At 46.6% G+C, this 19,655-nt stretch overlaps 1 protein-coding gene across 2 annotated transcripts in view; it reads left to right on the top strand.

The window, feature by feature from the left end:
- Positions 1–19,655, top strand: part of PXK (PX domain containing serine/threonine kinase like) — a 91,730-nt gene that overhangs the window by 50,161 nt on the left and 21,914 nt on the right. For both annotated transcript variants that reach the window (XM_072598819.1, XM_072598817.1), the window contains exons 5-12: positions 5,885–5,962; positions 7,505–7,578; positions 8,434–8,508; positions 11,381–11,485; positions 12,905–13,006; positions 16,021–16,182; positions 16,780–16,897; positions 18,521–18,599. In XM_072598819.1, the coding sequence (XP_072454920.1) occupies positions 5,885–5,962; positions 7,505–7,578; positions 8,434–8,508; positions 11,381–11,485; positions 12,905–13,006; positions 16,021–16,182; positions 16,780–16,897; positions 18,521–18,599 (793 nt within the window). The remainder of the gene's footprint in view (positions 1–5,884; positions 5,963–7,504; positions 7,579–8,433; positions 8,509–11,380; positions 11,486–12,904; positions 13,007–16,020; positions 16,183–16,779; positions 16,898–18,520; positions 18,600–19,655) is intronic.

The raw sequence follows: 19,655 nt of genomic DNA, 5'->3' as shown, positions 1-19,655 counted from the left end.
ATTGATTTGCCTAGTTCACCACTATGGTGAAAATTGATTGTAAGGATCTGAGTCTTTAGTTTAATAAGTAATGGAATCCTCACATAACGTTCTTTTATGGCAGAGGAGAGAGATTTTGTTCCTGTTTCTCAGATGGGAAATTGAGGTCCAGATGCCATCTGGTCGATCACTATATTATTGGTGGTCCAGGAAAGAAGCCACATCACATTCCTGTACCCTACTCCTGGTTGAGAATCTGCTGATCAGGTTGAAGAGTCATGGAGGGGTCAAATAAAATTACATTTAGGAAATTGGGGGAGGTCATGTGCAAAGCCAATATGGAAACCCTTGGCTATTTCCTAACTAGGAAATCTAGATTTGTTGTTTTTTTCTTCATAAGCAGCTGGGTGGCCCAGTGGATGGAGCTCTGGATGTGGAACCTGAGTTCAAATCTGGACTCAGGCACTTTTGACCCTGGGCAAGACACTTAACCTCTGTCTACCTCAGTTTCTTCAGCTGTAAAGTGGGGATAATAAGAGTACCTCCCTCCCAAGGTTGCTGTGAGGATCAGATGGGATGCTGTTTGTACAGAGTTTAGCACAGTGCTGGGCGCATAGGAAATGCTTAATAAGTGTTTATGCCCTTCCCCCACTTAACCCAGCAGAATAGATATCCTGGTGGTCTCCTAAGGGCCCCATCAGGGTCATTCTGACCGATAGGGGAGACTTTCAGTTCTTCTATTATTGATAAGATCTAACAGGACAAAGTCAGTCCTCCGGGGCACCCTCTTGATCACTGAGAACTGAAACCCCAGGTGGGGATGACTGGCCCTGGACGGGTTGGTGGGCAACCCCAAGGGAGGCCAAGAGCCCTCCTCCAGTTTAAAATTGGGACTGGGGAAGTTGAACAACCTTGACATTCTTTTTAGCATTACACACACACACACACACACACACACACACACATACACACACACACATGCTCACACACGTGTTCACACACATATACACACTCAATAGCATTCGTACATAATGCACACACAACCTTACATTCAAGAGCACTCACACACATGCTCACACTCATATACTCATGCGTACTCAGGAGCACTCACATACACACACATTCTTATACACTCTGTTATTACCTCAAGTCTTCTCCATCCTCCTCTCCACCAGGGAGAGTTAGAGAAAGGAGCCAGGACCTCAAGGCCCTGTGAGAAGGATGTGGAGGGCCATTGTATGCCCCTGCTGAGCTCTTCTAAGTGACTGGAAGCTTCCGTGTGGAAAACCAGAGTCTTTATGAAATTTGCCTGCCATGGCGTGCTCTCCTCCTCTGGCATCCTCTAGCAGGTGGAAAAAAGGGAAGCGTGCATTTGTGGTAACGGGCCTGTTGCACCATCTGTCGGCCCCTCTGGACAGTTGTACCTTGTATTTCATCACCTTACACGTTTCTGACTGTCTCAGTGCCCAGCCGTAAGTGGTATTGTAATCTCCCTGAGTAAGGAAGATCAAGCTCCCCTTGCCCCCTTTGAGGGGGGCCTCAGTGGCCTCTCCCCACCCTTGAATTTGGTCACCCACACCTGCCTCTGCCCCTGGGGCTTTTCAGGATGTGGGTGTTGCTAGCACAGCCCTGCCTTATGTCAGGATTGGATCCCTTCCTCTGTGGCTCCACAGAAAAGGTTAAGAATTCCTGATAGAGCTTTCAAGTTTGCAGAGTACTATAGGTGCACGATCTAGGAGGTAGGGGCTGATCATCATAATAGTAGCTCCCATTTCTATAGTGCTTACTATGTGCCAAGCACCGTGCTGTGTTTTACAGTAATGATCTCATCTGAAATGCACAACAACCCAAGATGCCATTATTATCTCCATTTTACAGACAAACAGCGGTTAAGTGACTTGCCCAGGGACACACAGCTAGTGAGTGTCTGAGGCCAGATTTGAGCCCAGGTCTTCCTGAATCCCACGTCCAACATTCTCTTCTCTACCCCATGTTTAACCATAGACTGTGGTGGGCAGACCTCGGAGAGTAAGAGACACCTGCTCAGGTGAATAGAGGTGCTGTTAAGTGAACAAATCCAACACCCTAGGACGTGCCTTAGCAACACCGTAGAAACCACCTGGGCAGGGTCAGGGGTCCTCTCACTTCATCCCTTTTGGGAGCTACTATGACTTTTTTTTGGTTCATTTTCAATAAACTTTTGTTGATATCTCTTATGTTAAATCGTTGGCATTTTCCAATATATCCCTTCCCCTTTACTGCCCCCGAGATCCATCCCTTAGAACAAAGAAGTGAGAACTCTAGCCAAACTAAGCAAGATAAACAATAAATCGAACCCAGTGTCACTGAGCAGCTAGGAGAGGTCCCTTCTTACACCTTGCCTTGGGGCCCATTCATTTCCTATTGTTTTCACATTGTTCTCTTGGTTCTGCTTACTTCACTTCGTATCAGCTCATGTCAGTCTTCCCATGCTTTTCTCCTTCTAGACATTATTTCCTAGAGCACAGCAATGTTTTGATACGTTCACATACGAATTTGTTTAGCCACTCTGCATTTAATGGACATCGACTTTGTTTCTAGTTCTTTGCTCCTACTGAAAGTGTTGCTCTATACATTTTAGTCACTGTGGGGCCTTTCTTTTCAGTCCTAACTGTCTTGGATTACATGTGCTAGGAGATTTTTAGCATCTACACGGAGCCCTCAGGACTTCCAATTCTAGAGGCTGAGGGTTGGGGAGGACTGGAGGATCTGTGTGTCTGTCTCATGCACATAAATTCCTAGAGGATAAAACGCATGGAATTTGGGAAAGGCTAAAGGCCCAAGTCTGATGTGCAGGTGTGATAACATGTCAGTTTCTGGCGATGCTATAGATTAAAGGTCTGCCTTGCCTTAAACTGGTCAGTTCCTGAACTGCTTTTAAGCCACTGTGGTGTGCTTAAACATTAGCTTTCAAAGACTTTTGCTCTTTGGGGGTGCTGACATCTTCAGAGATGGAATGCTGGAGCTCAGGGAATTTCATGCTTTGCTCTGGATTTCCTGACTTGGTCAACTCTGAAGGCAGCTCCTTAGCATTTGCTGAATGCACCCAGTCTAGGGACTATTCTGTTTACTATGTACATCTGGGAGTTAGCAAAGAAAAAAAGTCAGTGCGGTCCCTTCCCCTAAAGGGAGAGCAAGAGATCGGTGACATTATTCAAATCTAGTGATCATTGACTGGGAAGATCTTTACCTCTCCACCACTGGAGTAGCCACAAGGGCTGATTCCCCCAAGATGTGATATCAAGATACAGTCCCTTGAGAAAGCCATCCTAGGCCAGAGCTGGAGAGAGCGACTTTTCTGACCTTCACAAATTCCAGTAAAGTCACCTGCTTTTTTTTCCCCTTCAGTCCTGGGACATACTTGTCCCTCACCCAAAGATACCTTGGCTTTGGGGAGGACAGAGAAGGGAGGAATGTGGATATTGTTAGGTTTTTCTTGAACTCGTTCTTGATCCTGTGATTCTGGCCATCAAGAAAATGATAAGAATGTTTTTCCTGTTTTCTGGCCTCTTTGCCTTTGAATTGGAAGGTGGGGGGAGGAAGGGAAAAATGATAGATAACCTTGCATCCCACAGAGAACAGGGAGGAATGGCAGAATCTAGCAAATATTTGTGGGTTTTATATCGCTCCGTAGGGCCCCCTGTCAAGGAATGAAGCTCTACTGGAGTGAAAAAATACTGGTTTACTTGCATACTGACATAGACTACCCACCCAGCATAAAAAGTGAGTTCTCTTGAATTTCTCAGACCTTTAAGGTCAAGAAATCATTTTCCATGCCCATCCCCTCATTGTAAAGAGCCTAGAGATTCTGTTTGTAGCCAGGGAGGCAAGTAAGCTTCTCAGTCAGTAAACGTGTGTCCTCTGTGAATCTGTGCACAGCCACACTGTGGTCCCTTGGCAGAGAGATCTTTGAATAAGTCTGCCCTGAGTTGGGATGAATCATTCACACTTTAGGAATTTATTTTAAAATAGCAGATGGTTTAAATTTAATATGAATATGGAAATACCAGAAACATTTTGCATCAATATTCATTAGAGTAGGTGTAAGATTTTTGCTGTTTATAGTGGAAGTTTATGAAGTTCCTGACAGGTTAGGTGACGTTCCAAGAGGTTCATTACAATTCATATAATTAGAATAAATATTCATGGAATTTTAAGTAACCCACCGGACCTTTCTTTGCATACATTTCCTTCCGTGAATCTTGTCTTACCTGAAGAGACAATGAAGCAGTCCTTATCACAGTATTTTATCTCCTCCCAGCTCTCAGCTGTTCATGGCTCCTCCAGATTGGTGTCTGAATAATGGGGCTCGCAGACTGTGACTGTTCTCCTTCTCCTGGGGAGGGGCATGCTCCCCCTCCCCCACAGCGGGAAGGGTCATTCAGTTATCTGGAGTCCTTTCTGCTTCCCTTCTAATAATACTTTGCCATTTTCCCTGGAGTTTGGCTGATTAAGAAAGGGAAAATTCCATTGTGAGTCTGGAAGGTTGCTAACTTTCTTTCCTCAGTCTGCAGCTGAAAAGGAGCTCCTAAGCCATGATCTGTAGTCCAGCCCTGACTTGCCAAGGTCATTCAGCCAGTAATCAGCAGAGACAGAATTTGAACCCAGGTCACCATGGACTCTGGAGCCAATCCTCTTTCACTATCCTATCCTACCCTGGAATGATTTCATTCCTTCAGGAGTGGTGAGGGGGAATAATAAATTTAAATATGTTTTATTCCCCCAGAAAAGAAAGATGCAGTGGCTTTGATGACATACTTTAATAACCCGTCTCTTCTCATTGTCCTTGGAAAGGGGAGAACGCACCAGCCAGACTTGGTTTGAATGACCAGGCACTTGTAGGACTCTCCTGCCCTCCCACACCCAACACACCCAGTCAGTTTTTCTGGGCTGTGAGGTTTTCGTTTGCTGTCTGCTTTTACAGTGAACCCCTTCTGTGTCACTAAATGTGGTGATCCCATGAAGGAGCCCAGATGGCCATCTTGCTCACCCTACCAACGTTAAATGCATGTTTAGTGGAGATGGATGTGAGGCAGTCTGTCCTGGCCAGTAGGGAGCCCAGTGACTCCAGGCCTTTGAGCTGGACTTCTCTGAGAGTAGCCAGAAAGATGTTATTAGAGATGGGGAGAGAGAGAGCCCACCATCTCACCTCATTTCCCTTTGCCATGGGGTCTCCAGCTCCTAGCTCAAAGGTCTTATCTCTCTCCTCTCATTCTCCACCACAGCTGCCCAGATTGGCATCTGAAGCCCAGGTCCAACCTCGTCACTGCCCTGCTTAAAACCCTCAGCAGCTAGCTGCCCCCTGACTGTGGTGGCATCAAACACAAAACCCTGGCATTCAAGGCCTTCTGTAATACAAGGCCTGGCATTCAGGGCCTCTCCACCACCTTCCTAGCTGTCCATCACAGTCCTTTGTGAATGCCGCAATCCACCTGTTCTCTGAACTCAACAGTCCATCTCTACCCTCTGTATTCCCATAAGCCTTCCCTCCCATGCATGCTGTGTTCTCTATCACATTTTAAATGGAAAGGGCTACAGTGTAAGAATTTCATTTGTAAGCTAAGTTCCTTTGACCTGAAACCCTTAGTCAGATGAGAAGCAGCAGGGTGTGATGGGAAGAGGTAGAAGAGGGGTTTGTGTTTTAACTCGGGCAGTTACTGGGCACATCAGACCTCGGTTTCCTCCTTTTCTGTGAAGTCAGTGATAGGGATACTTAGACTCCTGCTCGATGATTGAGCCTTTGTATGGAAAGAGTCACACTAGATGTTGAAGACTTTGTAAGCTTTAGAATGAAATGGATTTATGAAAATATGTGTTTGTGTTATGTTACCTGTTTCACTAACAGACCCGTAAAATATCTTTGCAGAAATTGCCTTGCAACAGGTTTCGATGTTCTTTCGATCTGAGCCAAAGTGGGAGGTGGTGGAACCGTTGAAAGATATAGGTGAGAAGCTCCTGTGAAAAGACTGATCAGAGGCTGCTGGGCCCCGTGGCTAATTTTCAGATTTTCCTTTGAGAACCTCAGGTCCTGAGCTCAGCATCAGGAGCCCCCGGGTTTGGTGCAGCATTTGGGACCCTTTGCTTCTATGAAAGGTGTCAGGTCCTGAGGACGACAACCTGTGCTGACAAAGGGAATTCCTCATTCCAGTAAACTGGCAGATCTCCTGGCATCTGAAGGGAATTTTAAAATGAGCCATATTCTGGTGGCCTTTGTTTTTAAAGGCTTGCCTTCTGAGCCTGTGGAGGCTTCTGTGACTTTTGGCAGCTCCGGCACCCTGAGCAGGTGGAGTCTGCCTCAGACTCAGGAAGCCCTGGGTTTGAGCCCTGCCTCTGACACGTAGAGGCTGTGTGACCCTGAGCAAGTCATTTACGTTCTAAGGACCCCAGGAGGAAAGGAATAAACATTTCTTAAGCGCCCACTGTATGCCACTCTATGTGCTGAGCTCTTTACAAAAGTTATCTCATTTGATCTTCACAACAACCCCAGGAAGTAGGTGCTGTCATCCCCATTTTATCATTGTGGAAACTGAGGCAGACTGAGGCTAAGTGACTTGCCCAGGATCACACAGCCAGTAAGTGCCTGAGGCCAGATTTGAACTCAGGTCTTCCCCACTGCAGGCACAGCTCTCCAACTAGCCACCAGCTGGCCCAGGCAACTCTATGAGCTGCAGAGTAGGTCTCATCTGAACTGAGTAAGGGGGGGCTTCCTAGACCAATGAAATCAAAGATCTGGTCCCCAAAAATGAAAAATTGTCCTGGCCAAAAGGGTGAGGTTGGGGGGTGCCATTGGTGTTGGGCAGTCCTGGGTAATCTCACTCATCCATAGTGGTTCTCCATGTTTGGAAAATGTCCAGCCATTGTCTTGAGTCCTATGGAGCAAACTTACATGTGTTCCGGGTTGTAGACCAGGCAGGGAAGTTCTACAGGAGGCACATAGGCCTTAACAGAACTCCACCATCTTGGAGCCTCCAGAGTCTGATTTCTTGACCACCTTGATGTGTATCCAGGACCCTTTGGGCAGCTTGGTGAAACCTGTTCTCAGAACATTGGTATTAAAGGCACAGGATGAAATCCATAGGATTACAAAAGAAACTAGTTACATTAAAATTAAAATTTATCCAAATACCTTCAAATATTCAAATATTTTTTAATAATAAGCTCACAGATTACAAATGCCAAGCCTGTGCTCTGGACCAAACCTCAAATGGAGCTGCCAGTCAAGGGGACACTCCCAGAAGGCCTCCAGACAAAGTTCTTTGTTCTTTGAGTGCCCTTAACTGAGCCCCAGGAATGCTAACAAGGTGGAGTAATTGTATTTTTAGCTAAAGTTGAGGACCTTCTTTAAAAAAATAATAATTAATGAGGAAATAAAATCAGCATTAATTCATCCCCCCCAATACTGGAATATTATATCATTTTGATCATGTCTATGCTTTTTTCTCTTTCACAAAATGCCTTGTTGATGGTCCCTCTGCTTTTGTACCAGGTTGGAGGATACGGAAGAGATATTTCTTAATGAAGATTAAGAGCCAGCCAAAAGAACGCCTCGTGCTAAGCTGGGTACGCGGGGGTTCCACGGATCGTGGCTCTTTCTGGGTCTTTGAGAATGATGGGTTTTTTGAGGCTCAACAAGGACGATATATTGTCCTTTTATCTCTTCGGGCCTTCTCAGCTCCTAGAAGTCAGTTTCTTTATTAATTATTCCAAGTCATCCTTATTTTATTTGCAAAGCACAACATGTTTTCTACAAGAAAATCTGCCTCTGACCTGTGTTGTTCCCCAGAAGTCTGAGAACCCGGGCATTAAGACTGTAGACTGTGATCGAGCTGGAAGGGACCTTCGTGGTCTTCTCACCCAACTTTCTCCTTTCACCAGTGAGGAAATCAAGCCCCTAAGAGTGGAAGTGACCTACCCAAAGTCACACAGTTGTATAAAGTGTTTGAGCCAGGTTTGGAAGCTGGAGCCATGAGCGCTTCCCACTGGACTACACTTCCTTTCACACTTATTAGCTGTGTGACCCAGGGCGGGTCACCTGCCATATACTAGCTGCCTCCTGGGTTGTTGTGAGGATCAAATGAGATAATTCAGGTTGTCCCCTTAAAGTGCCACGTAACTGTTGAGTAGGTGGTGGCCAGAGCAGCAGGAGGAGCAATAGGAATTCTCTTTGGCCAATTCCTTGGTGATCTGAGAGAGGGAAGTGGTTCCCCTAGGCAGCCTTTCCAGAGTTGCCACTTTGAGGTTTTTCTTTAAGAAAATACCTTAATTCTGAAAAATTACACTAGCACTGATGTTCATCCTCTGGGTTCTCTGAACACATTTGGATATGTGTCCTAAGAGCTAGGTCCCAGTGGGGACCTTCTTCTGCTCCTTGCCCCAGGACAGGCTCCGATGTTCCAATGTTCTTTCTCTCTCTAGGCTGACCTTGGCCCTGACAAGTACCTGTCAGATAAGGACTTTCAGTGGATCATCAGACTCCTTCCTTCCTGTTTGGTGAGTAATTCCCCTCTGGTTCCCTAAGCTGCTGATATCAAATTCCTGGCCTTTCCAAGTGGGAATGTCAGGTCCTTTCCCTTTTCTTTTAGCTGAGTTTGGAGCCAAGCCTCTAAGTCAGTAGGAGAAGAGATCTAGAAGCCTTTCAATTCAAAATCTAGGGAAGATCAAACAATCCAGGCCTTTATACCCAAACCTGAACAGGTAAACCAGTGCCAGGCAGATGGAACCTAGTCTGGGTTTTTCATTTTAATCAAACACTGGCAAGTCACCGATTAACTCGACTGCAAAGGCTGGTTCCTCTCTCCCTGGTGCCTGATGGGGACAAGCAGAGGAGAGGGGCAGAAAGACCCACTTCTGGGAGCAAAGACCATAATCGAGGTTCCCATGATGGGGATGGTCATGGCATGCTGGGATGAAGGCAGTAGGTCATTTTCGGAAGCAGCCCTTAGTAACGCAGTTACCTTCCACAAACAAAAACGAGCCAGAAGCATGTAGGCTCATCCAGGCCCTCCAGTTAGCACTGCTAGTGCTCCAGATCTGTGGCTCATGTGCTTTAATTTAAAATAGGGCAGGGAATAAAATGACCTTTAGAGTTACTGTCAGCTTTTCCATCTCGTGGCCTGGCTGCTATTTGAATGTGTGGAAGTGGTTTCAGTAAGGCAGGAAAATCCCTTTTTAATGGCGTTGGTGGGTGAGTGAGTGGTGTGTCCTTGGATTGGTTCCTTCCCCAAAGCTGTTCTCAGCAGCTAGATTCCTTAAGTGGGTGTGGCTCTAAACCCCCAAACAATGCCCCCCCCCATTCACTATAAGGGTTAAGGCCAAGGGGCTTCCTCTGCCTACTTTGCCGCTTCTAAGTTAAATTACAGACTCTTTGGCATCGAAAGCCCCTCGCTGTCTCCACCTAGCCCCCCTTCACAGACTGATTTTACTTAGCCCATCCCCCACTTCCTCCCTGCCCACCCCCCTCCCCCCCCCCGCCCCGCCCAGATCTCCAAACACTCGCTCATTCCATTTCCCATCCTTTCCATTTCATCTCCTCTCTCCCATGCCCCAAATGCTCTGCCTTCTCCCCTCACTTTGAGGTATCACCCCCTGGAAGAAGAGGCCCCATTGTCCTACAATGGGGATTGCTCGGCCCCTCCCAGACTGACATCACACACACACGCGTACACATGTATGGGCATTTACTCCTCCATAGACACATAGTTTTTGCCTAGTGGGAGATGAGCTTATGAGGGCAGACATCATTCTGTTCTTGACCGTATCCCTGGCTGGAAGCTCTCTGTACTTGGCACATGCTTGTTGGATTGGGTTGGGTTGACTCCTGGAGCACCTTCAATTGTCCTGTGATACAGGGTTTGTCTAATAATAACATTATTTAGAAACTTATTACACTTTTGCAATATATCCTAGCAATTTTGGCACTAGTTAGCAAAAACTGCTTGAACCTGTCATGATCAGAGGATCACAGTTCACCAGTTTGGGGCAGAAATCAAATAGAGAAGCTTTATTTTTATTACAAGCCATAAAACGGTGAGATTGATTGACAATGTTTCTTTGTTAGTCAGATGATCTAAGGAAAAAACCCATCATTTCCTACCAGCTTAGAGCTGGAGCAAGCAGGTATGTAGTAAGGAACACAGTGGTAGAAGGCTTCGTTGGGATAAGGCAGCTTAGTGTGGTCCTGTGTAGCAGGGGTCCTGGGGAAGGGCAAAAGTGAACTTGGGGTGAAGGGGGTGAGAGAGCGAAAGGGACTGCTTGTTTTGCTATAAAAAAGAGGCCATTTTAAAGATGGAGTGAGTTGCTCCTACCAGAAAGGAGGAGAGGGGAGACACAGGGTCCCTCTGTCTTTGCTGCCTTTTACAGATCTTAGCATAATATTCTGAGAGTTACCTCCCTTCCCTTCCCCTTCCCCGCCATCACTCCCTAGAGTTGGTCCAGTCCCATAGCTCTGAATTCTCATTGTGTCCTTAGAGGAGGCTGATGTGATAGCATCTACCTGGAGCCAGTATTTCCTTCTAACCAAATTGGAGTTCCAGGTCCCCCAAGGACTCTGTGTAGTTCATTCTCTGGGGACCTGCTTCCTTAGTGCTCTCTGACCCATCACCCCTAGCTTCACTGTCACCATAGTTATCTACTGTGCCACCTCCCAGAGAAAGGGTGGGAAGCCTTCAGGAGGACTCTCCTGCTCCGTGGGGAGCCTGCTCTGTAGGGCACCTGAGCCTCATCTGTAGCCTGGCCTGCATTGACCTGAGCAGAAGCATAGGGGACAGACCCAATGAGAGAGGAAGGGAATAGACTCTGTTTCCTCTGAGCTGGGTTGGGGGGACCACTGAGGAGCAGAGAGGGAGGACTTGGCTCCCTTTGGCCACTCTGTGTTCCCCTGAATAGTTCATGGGAAAGCAGATTCCCTGCCTCTGTTATCTGTTACCCTTCCCTGGGTGGTGTGGCCTCTTTCTTTGGAGCTCCCAGGATGACTTCACCCTCACACAGCTGGGTTCTGCTGCGTGTTTATCCTCCCCAGCCTGGCATAGAGTGGTGCTTAATAAAGGCTTATGGAATTGATGCAGATTCTTTGTTCTGCACAAACTGTAGGGAAGAGGATGGAGGAAGAAGTCATCAACCAATAGGCTCAGGGTGGTATAATGGGGGGGTGGGATTCTGGAAGCCCCTGGAGGTCAGGGTGCATGCTCCCCAGCACCCAGCACACAAGCCATTCTCAGTGAGTGTTGTGGCTGATTTAGTTATAAAGGATGGAAGATGTTCTTGAGAAACAGCCCAGATGGAGATTGGAGAGGGCAAACACTGACTGTTGAGATAGCCTGGCAACCCCCTGCACACAGCTAATGGGTGCTCTTTGTCTTGGTAGCACCCGTACATCTACCGAATCTCCTTCGCCACAGCCAGCGAGTCCTCTGCCTTGGTCATTAGGGCGTTTAATGAAAAAGGAACACTGAAGGACCTCATCTACAAGGTACTTGGACAAGCCCCAGTGGAACATGGGGAAGAAATGATGGGGGGTCCTGGATTCAAATGCTGCCTGTGGTACTGTGATTGTGTTACTGGGGGGGGGGGGGCAACCTTTCTGAGGCTCAGTCTTCTCATCTGCAAAAAGGGGATAATCCTACCTCTCTGCAAGGGTCTTGTGAGGCTCCAGTGAGATAATGTAGGGGAAGCATTTTGTAAACTTGAAAGCAGTCTCCAGAGGTGAGTTATTACAGCTGTTACTGAAAGTTCAAGCTCGTGACCACTGAACAGTTGTCAGCGTCCAATTTATTCTCCTGATCTTCACTTTGGAGGAGGAGCCTTTGGGCTGGCAGTTGGGTAGAACAGGGCCCAGAACTTTTTTGATTTCACCATAGAAAAACTACCGTTGTTTCAAGAATACTTCCTTCCCCCTTTGCCCCCGGCTCGCCTCTGCTCACCCTTCTGTCTCCCAGTCCACAAAGGAGAATTGGCAATAGGTTTCATGATACCACAGATTGTTACCTGTGACATGAGACTTGTGGGCTTTAGCTAGCAAGGCACCAGCCCGAGCCTGCAGCCAGAGGTGTGTGGGGGCTGAGGTCCAGAGCATGCTGCCTCCTGTGGTGAACTTCAGAACAAAAGGAAAGCTGGCCTCTTTCTCTTTATTGCATCAGGTGGTTCTGATTCTAAAAACCAGATGACCAAGCGCTGCCCTTTCCGTTCTCCAGCCAGGTCTAGAGCTGGATTCCTGGTGCTTTAAAAAAACAGTCACATGACTATTATCATGGCAATTGCAACATTTAGGATAGACCCCAGTTAACCAATGGTGGAGCCAAATGTGGAGGTGACTCTTCAGCCCAGGCCCCTTGTTGGAGCTAGGTTTATGTGAATTAGTGAAGGGAAAAAATAAATACAATAAAACCTACAAAAATGAACTATCCCCCCCCAAAAAAGTCTGTCTAGTCCCCACTTCCAGCCAGTGTGTGTGAGTGGTTCTGGTTTTTATCACATCTTACATACCCAGAGAGTCCAGATATGGCCTTGTTGGCTTCCTATTTGCCATTCGTAGCATTGATATTAAATGCCACGAGCAGACTACGATTTATTCAGCCATCCCCTGACCGCTGGACAGGCTGGTGGTTTCCAGCTTGGACAGATGTTACAAATAAATTAGTGTTTTCAGATCAGTGAACACGGGTTTCCTTTTTATGGCATTCGGAGGCTAGAGTTGCTGCACTGCCCTGCTGGGTCAACGTCTCTCGGGAGCTTTGTGACATTCTACAGTGCTCTTTGCTCTCTCAGGAGTTTGCCTTTTCTGTCTTGTCTGTTTCCCGGCAGGCCTTCTGACATTGAACTTGACCCTTTTGTGTTCTTTGCCATTTCATTGGGTATAAAGTGGTATCTTTTGTTTGGTCTTTTTTCAAAGTCAAAACCAAAAGACCCGTTCCTGAAGAAGTACTGCAACCCTAAGAAGATTCAGGGTCTTGAACTCCAGCAAATAAAAACATATGGACGACAAATATTAGAGGTGAGGAATGTTTGATTTCTGCTTAAAATATAATAGAATGGACACACTCTTTCCCCCACCTCTGCCCCTTCACTCTGTGGAGGGGTTACACCACTCTAGCCAGAAATGTTCACGTAGAGGCAGAAGCTGTATTGGGAAGGGAGTCAGAGCGTCCAGGGTCCAAATCCCCTCTCTGCTGCTTCATGCCCATTAGACGTCTATGGACCTGAGTTTTCTTATCTGTAAAATGAGGAGGTTGGACTAAAATGACCTCCAAGGGCCCTCTCTTCCAAGTTTAAATCTTAAAGTCATCACTGTTAATAAACCTGTAGATAAAGATTGGTGAATGGCGCTGATGATTTTACACATGTGATATAAATGACGACAATTTTATATAGATACGTATCCACATGTATATATTATTTATATGTGCATATACATACACACATATGTAACATATATATATGTATATATATATATATCTACGTACATACATTTATGTATTTATCCTCTGCAAGCATATATGAAAGTCTGGAATACACCCCCTCCCCCTACCCCAGGCAACCCTGGCCCTCCTCCCTAACCAGGAGGTGTTATTTGGATACCAAAGGAAGAGGCCAAGGAGATCTAGACTGATTACAGGTGGTGGTTTAGTCAGTCATCATGAATACTTATAAACAAGGGTCATCTTCAGTCTGGGGCGGCAGCCAGACAGTTCTGTGGATCTCCGATGAACCCCCAAATCCCCGTGGTAATATAGAAAACAGAGGAAGAGGCGCTATTGAGAGCTTCCCTGCTGATTGGGGGATATTTTTGGTTTTCTGCTTAGTAATGAGCTTGGGAGTTGAACCAATGCTGTGCCCAGACATAAGCTTGTGTACGGATCATGTACCAGTCACATATGGTTCACCATTTTCTTATGGCTTCCATAGGTTCATAGCATCTAAGTTAGGATTGTAAACAGGTCACTGTATTTGGGCTTCTACCTTTCACAGAGTTTAAGTTTTTATGGCTTTTCACTTATTACTGTATTTGAGGACTTTTTCCCAATATGAACCCTATAGTATATTATGTGTGTGTCTCAAAAACCTTCATGCAGATTTTTTTTTTGCTTTGGTTGATTTTTCGAGGCAATCAAGGTTAAGTGACTTGCCCAGGGTCACGTAGCTAGGAAGTTTCTGAGGTGGGACTTGAATTCAGGTCCTCCTGACTCCAGGGCTGCTTCTCTATCCACTTTGCCACCTTGCTGCTCCTTCCGTGCAATTTTAAGCCTTTAATAGCAGAAAACTGTACACTAAAACTTTCTGAGACACCCTGTGTATGGGTAGATGTATGTGTGTATGACTGTGTGTGTCTGTGTATTATACACTAGTACATACTCTGCAAAAGCAAATATTGGACAAAGGCAGCAACTAACTTCATTTTTTTTGAACTTGCTCAATAGTTTCACTGCTTACCTGTGGGTGATTTGTAGGTGTTGCATCATATAGTACCTGACTTTCCAGAAACTCGGTTCACAGGTACCGGTTTGTGTCCACAATTTCTGACTTCCCTCATGAACTTTTTAGTCCCTGAACCAAGATTCTTCATTTCCCATAATCTTAAGGTTCATGCACATTAGTGTAAAGAAGTTGTAAAAAATGTGAAAGTGCTTCCTTGTGCCAGCCTCGGGCTCACGGTTCATCTTAGAGGCCTCCAGGGCCTGGCCAAGCTAGAACACCACCACACTTGCTCCCCTGTGTGAAATTTTCCAAAGAGAGAGAAAGTGAGGAGTCTGTTGGAGTTTTCATGAATATGGATCGCACTGTGGGACGTTTTGATATTGGAATGTGGATCTTCATACATGTAAACTGACTCGAAGATCATCCTCCCACTCCCCGTTTTAGATTCTGCTGGAGAATATTGAGGGGAACCAAAAGAAGTCCCAAAGGGCTCCGGGTGGTATCTCATGTCTACACTTGACTCTACTAATCCCACAAAGATACCTCAGCCGTATTCTTTATTTATTAGAGAACTTAGCCCTTTATTTCATGGAAGAATCCAGTGTCATTCTCTTCAGTGGAATTGACAAAGATGGGTCTGGCATTGTCTTCCCAGGTGCCTGTTTGACTTGGGTTTCAAAGTGTATTGGCTTTTAAAATCATTTTTAGTTTTATTGATGCCTCTTATTTTACATCGTGGTTATTTCCGTTATATTTTCCCCTCCCTTAACAAGTCTTTCCTTGTAACAGCAACAACAAAATTTAAATTGACTTTAAATAAATCCTTATGAACATCTGACAAATCAGAAGGTGTCCAGGTTGGTTAGGGGCCATAAGACCCTTCCAGGTGTCAATGGAAGGACTGAGGATGAGAGGGCTCAGGGAGTATCTGAGAATCTTCTTCAAGTATCTGAAAAATTGTTTCAGGGCAGAGACGGGAGCTTGGCCTCTAAAGGCAGGACTGGGAGTGAGGTGGGTAGGGAGCATAGAACCACAGAAAAACCTGCTAATAACTAGAGCTGTTCTGGAATAGCCTGAGCTGCCTTGGAGGGTAGGAGGTTCCCCGTGGCTCGCCAGGGGGACTGGCATTGCCACTTTGTGGGGGTGTTGTGGAAGGCATTCTCTGTCAGATACGGCTTAGACTAGAGGTGCCAAATGGTAGCAGCCCCCCGTGCACCAAACCAGACTAAAATGTAATTGGGAAATATTTAATAAGATGACCAAAAATACAGTAGAACACAAATAATGTTAATATGTGGTTTTTCTAAGTCAGCACGTGGCCTTTGGAGATCTTTATGTATGGTTTGTGGCCCAGTGGGGTTTAGATGGTCTCTGTGCTCCCTTTCAACGTTGAGATTCTGTGGCCTAGAATAATTTTTTTTTAATGTAAAACATTTGCAGGTTTTGTATGTATGTGCAGGGAGGGGATTTCCTTAGGGGAGGGTCCATGCATGAAAAATAATTTGAACAACATAGAGAACACCTTTGCAGAGCACAGCTACATTCTCTGAGTAAGATGATCTATAGTCCCGCATTTTGCCTTGGCTCATTTAGGCAATAAAGTTCCTCCATGAGAAGGGATTTCCTTATGGCCACCTTCATTCTTCCAACGTGATGCTGGAGGGAGACACATGCCAGCTGCTGGATCTCGAGAATTCCTTGTTGGGCCTTCCTTCCTTCTACCGATCCTATTTTTCACAATTTAGGAAAATTAATGTAAGTTGCTGATGGCAGTAAAAGGGGAAGGGTATTTTCAAAGTAGAAATATGTATTCTTGTCACAGTGGCAGGACATGGGATTGGGGAGGGAGCCTTGGATATATTGAGGGAACATGAAATGGTTTGGTAGGGACAGGCTTACCACAGGATCTGAGGCAGTGTGGTCTAGTAGGAAGAACCCTGACTGTACACAGTCAGGAACCCTGGGCTTTCTTTTGGACACTTCCCTTTCCTTGATGGGGGACTTTGGGCCTAGAGGTTCATGCCAGGGCTGACACTGGCTGGCTCTGAGGGCCTTACTTTACCCTCTGGGAACCTAGGAGAGGTTTCTGGGCCAGTTAAGATGGCAGACCAGGGCTGCTGGGGAGACGAGGAGGGGACAGCAATGCCTAGAGAAGCACAGACAGTGCCCTTTAATCTGACTCTGCTTCTTTGGCATTTGTCACCTGAGTGTTGGAACACCACACTGTTGGTATGACTCATGCATTAGACAGAAGGTGGTAAAACCTGAGCATGGAGGCCAAGGAGAGCTTGGAGACTGAGGCTTTAGTTTGTCCAGGAATGAATGGGGGTGCTCTGTCTTGTTTTCCTGCAGACATTAGAAAGCGTGGATGTCCACTGCTTTGGACATTTACTTTATGAAATGACCTATGGCCGGCCTCCAGACTCGGTTCCAGTGGACACATTCCCTCCTGCCCCATCCGAGGCTGTTGGTCAGTATGCTCTTGGACTTGTCTTTCCTTCTTTACCCGAACTTTGGATGGCCACATACTTTCTTTTCTCAGTCCAAACAAAGAGACCAGTTGGGGTCATCTTGCCACACAACTGAAGACACAGTAAACATTTACAGCCTTTTAGCTGCCTTGAATTTGGATATCCCCTACAATGGCTAAGGGAAAAGCCAGACTCTTTGCTCAACTGCTAAAAATGCTCGCACCACAATCCAAAATAGGCCAGAGATTTGGGAGAAAATTACTTAATCACAGGATCATCCCTGGTCAGGGGTGATGACAGAGTGTGGATGTAGGCTTGAGTCAGAGAGAATCTCCTGGCACTATCCAAACAGGCAACAGAGTAGGGGAGAGGCAGACGACCTGACTTCTGGTGCTAGCTCTGCTGCTTACCAGCCAAATGGTGCTGGCCCAGGCACTCCCCATCTCAGGTCCTCAGTTTCTGCAAAATAGAGATGCTCAATCAACTAACAAGCACCTATGATACGTCCCACTGTGCTAGGCACTGGGGTTGTACAGACAGAAGTGAAGCAATCCCTGCCCCTTGATGAGCAAAAGGAGACATATCTATCCATCCATCCATCCATCCATCCATCCATCCATCCATCCATCCATCCATCCATCCATCCATCCATCCATCTATCCATTCATCTTTCTAGCTACCTATCATCTATCTGCATCCATTTTTCTGTCTGTGTCTGCCTCCCTATTAATCTTCTTTCTGTCATCTATCTGTCTTCCTATCTATCTTCCTCTCTCTCCATCCCTCTCCCTCCCTCTGCCTCTCCTTCTTCCTCTCTCTCTGTCTCTGTTTCTTTCTCTCTCTCTTTCTGTCCCTCTCTCTGTAAAACTGAAATAAAATGGTTTCGAAGGGGGAGGCAAGAACAGCCAGGGGTATCAGAGAAGGTGGAGTTTGAGCTGACCTTCAAAGGCCCCCAGGGATGCTGAGGGGTGGAGGTGAGGGAGGAGTGCATTCTGAGAATGGCAGTAGATAGTCACACCGGGAATGCCCACCTGCCAAAGCTGTGGCCAGGATCTAACCAGAAGTTCCTTAAAGTGCTCTGTAAATGTCATGGTTGTAATTTCCATCTCCTCTACCTAAGGCTTTCAAAGACCGTTGGATTCTAAGCTGATCACTGGCTTCCTCTTGGGCCTTGCTGGGCAGACATTGTCTGGAAGGGAAGGTTCCATTTGAGGGGATTAGTCTTCTTTACCTTTGCCATCTTGTGTGGAGGCAGCCAGGCTCCTCCGATGCTTTTGAAGTTCTGAGCGGAAGCAGATTTACTTCTGCTTTTAAAAGAACAAACGTTTTTTATGAATGGTGCCTGGAATTCCTCTCCCCTCTCACTCTTTTAAAACTTATTTCTGACATGAAACCATCGCCTCGTCTCAGTGTGCAATCTCCAACACTGTGTTTTACATCACCCAGCAATGAGGCTCAGCACTGCCAAAGTTACTCTCCCCAGTTTGCACCATCTGTGTGTATGCAAAGCGTTTTCAGCCAGCAGAGACTCGTCAGATGGCAGTGGTGGTGGCGGGTTTGCCAGTGTGTTCTGTGTTTGCCAGCGTGTTCTGTGTAACTCAATGCTGTTTCTTGGTTTCCAGTGGCCGTGCTAGAAGCTCTGCTGTCTCAGGAAGCCTGTAAGAATGGCATGCCTACTGTGTCCCGCCTTTTACAGATGCCGTAAGTCCAGAGGGTGCCTGCGCCTGGGGAGTGGAGGGAAGAATCCCCCTGGACTGTAGGCCAAGGGTCCTTAGCCCTGCCATCATGGGGCTGGTCAGGATGTTCTGGCAGGCGACCTGAGGAAAGGCTGGGCATTATGGCTGCCACCTTCTTCCTTTGGGGAGGTGTCAGTGTGAGTGAATTCTCACGCCCATCCATTGTAGCCTCTTAGACTCTTTCTGTCCTTCCCCCCTTCTTTTATTAATACCTTTTCTTTTCGTATTAACTTCACCTTCCTCGTTGTCTTCTCCCTTTCCCCCTCCTGTATAACAAAGAATTTAAAAGGAAAGAAAACCAGGCCAGTCTAACTGATGAGCACATCCAGCCAGAGATTAGAGGCAGCCTGGCCCTCTGCTAGAAGGGAGTGCTCCAAGAGTCACTGGCCACTCTATTGTCCAGTTGTCAGCTCTGACTGGAGGCGGCAGTGGCAGCCACTTGGAGGCTGTTCTCCTGGTTCTGCTTACTGTGCCTGTTTGTTCCAGCCCCCCCAAGCTTCTCTGTATTCCTCAGAGACCTTCTTTCTCACAGAATGAAATGCTCCCGCTGTAATGCCAAGATGCTTACTGACTCTGCTGTGAACTAGGTCAGCCCTGCACACACGTGTGTGTGTGTGTGTGTGTGTGTGTGTGTGTGTGTGTGTGTGTGTGTGAGCAGCCCTGGTTCTGCCATGCTTTCTGGCTCATTGAGAGCTTTTATCATGATCTCCTGGAGAGGGAGGACAAAGATGAGGCTCACACATCTTGTTTCACAAGAGTCCTGACCTCTTCCCATATCCTTTGATCTACAGGTCTAAATTCCTGGTTATGAGTGGCCCCAGGGGCCTGACATGTTATCAGGACCAGGAATGTTGACCCTCCCCCCAGACCCAGAACCTTTCCCTCCCCTAGCCCTCTAGCCAATGGAAGAATTTCCTTTACCCTCTTGGCCCCTTCATTCCAAGGGAGCCCCTCACCTTTCTGCTGCTGTCCTGGTATGTGTGTTTCTACAGGAGATCCTTCCTGGTCTATCCATCTGCTA

Source organism: Notamacropus eugenii, chromosome 3 (assembly GCF_028372415.1).
Source record: "Notamacropus eugenii isolate mMacEug1 chromosome 3, mMacEug1.pri_v2, whole genome shotgun sequence".
Lineage (NCBI taxonomy): Eukaryota > Metazoa > Chordata > Mammalia > Diprotodontia > Macropodidae > Notamacropus > Notamacropus eugenii.
Note: the sequence above shows the minus strand (reverse complement) of the source record. Positions and strands in the feature narration are given on the sequence as shown.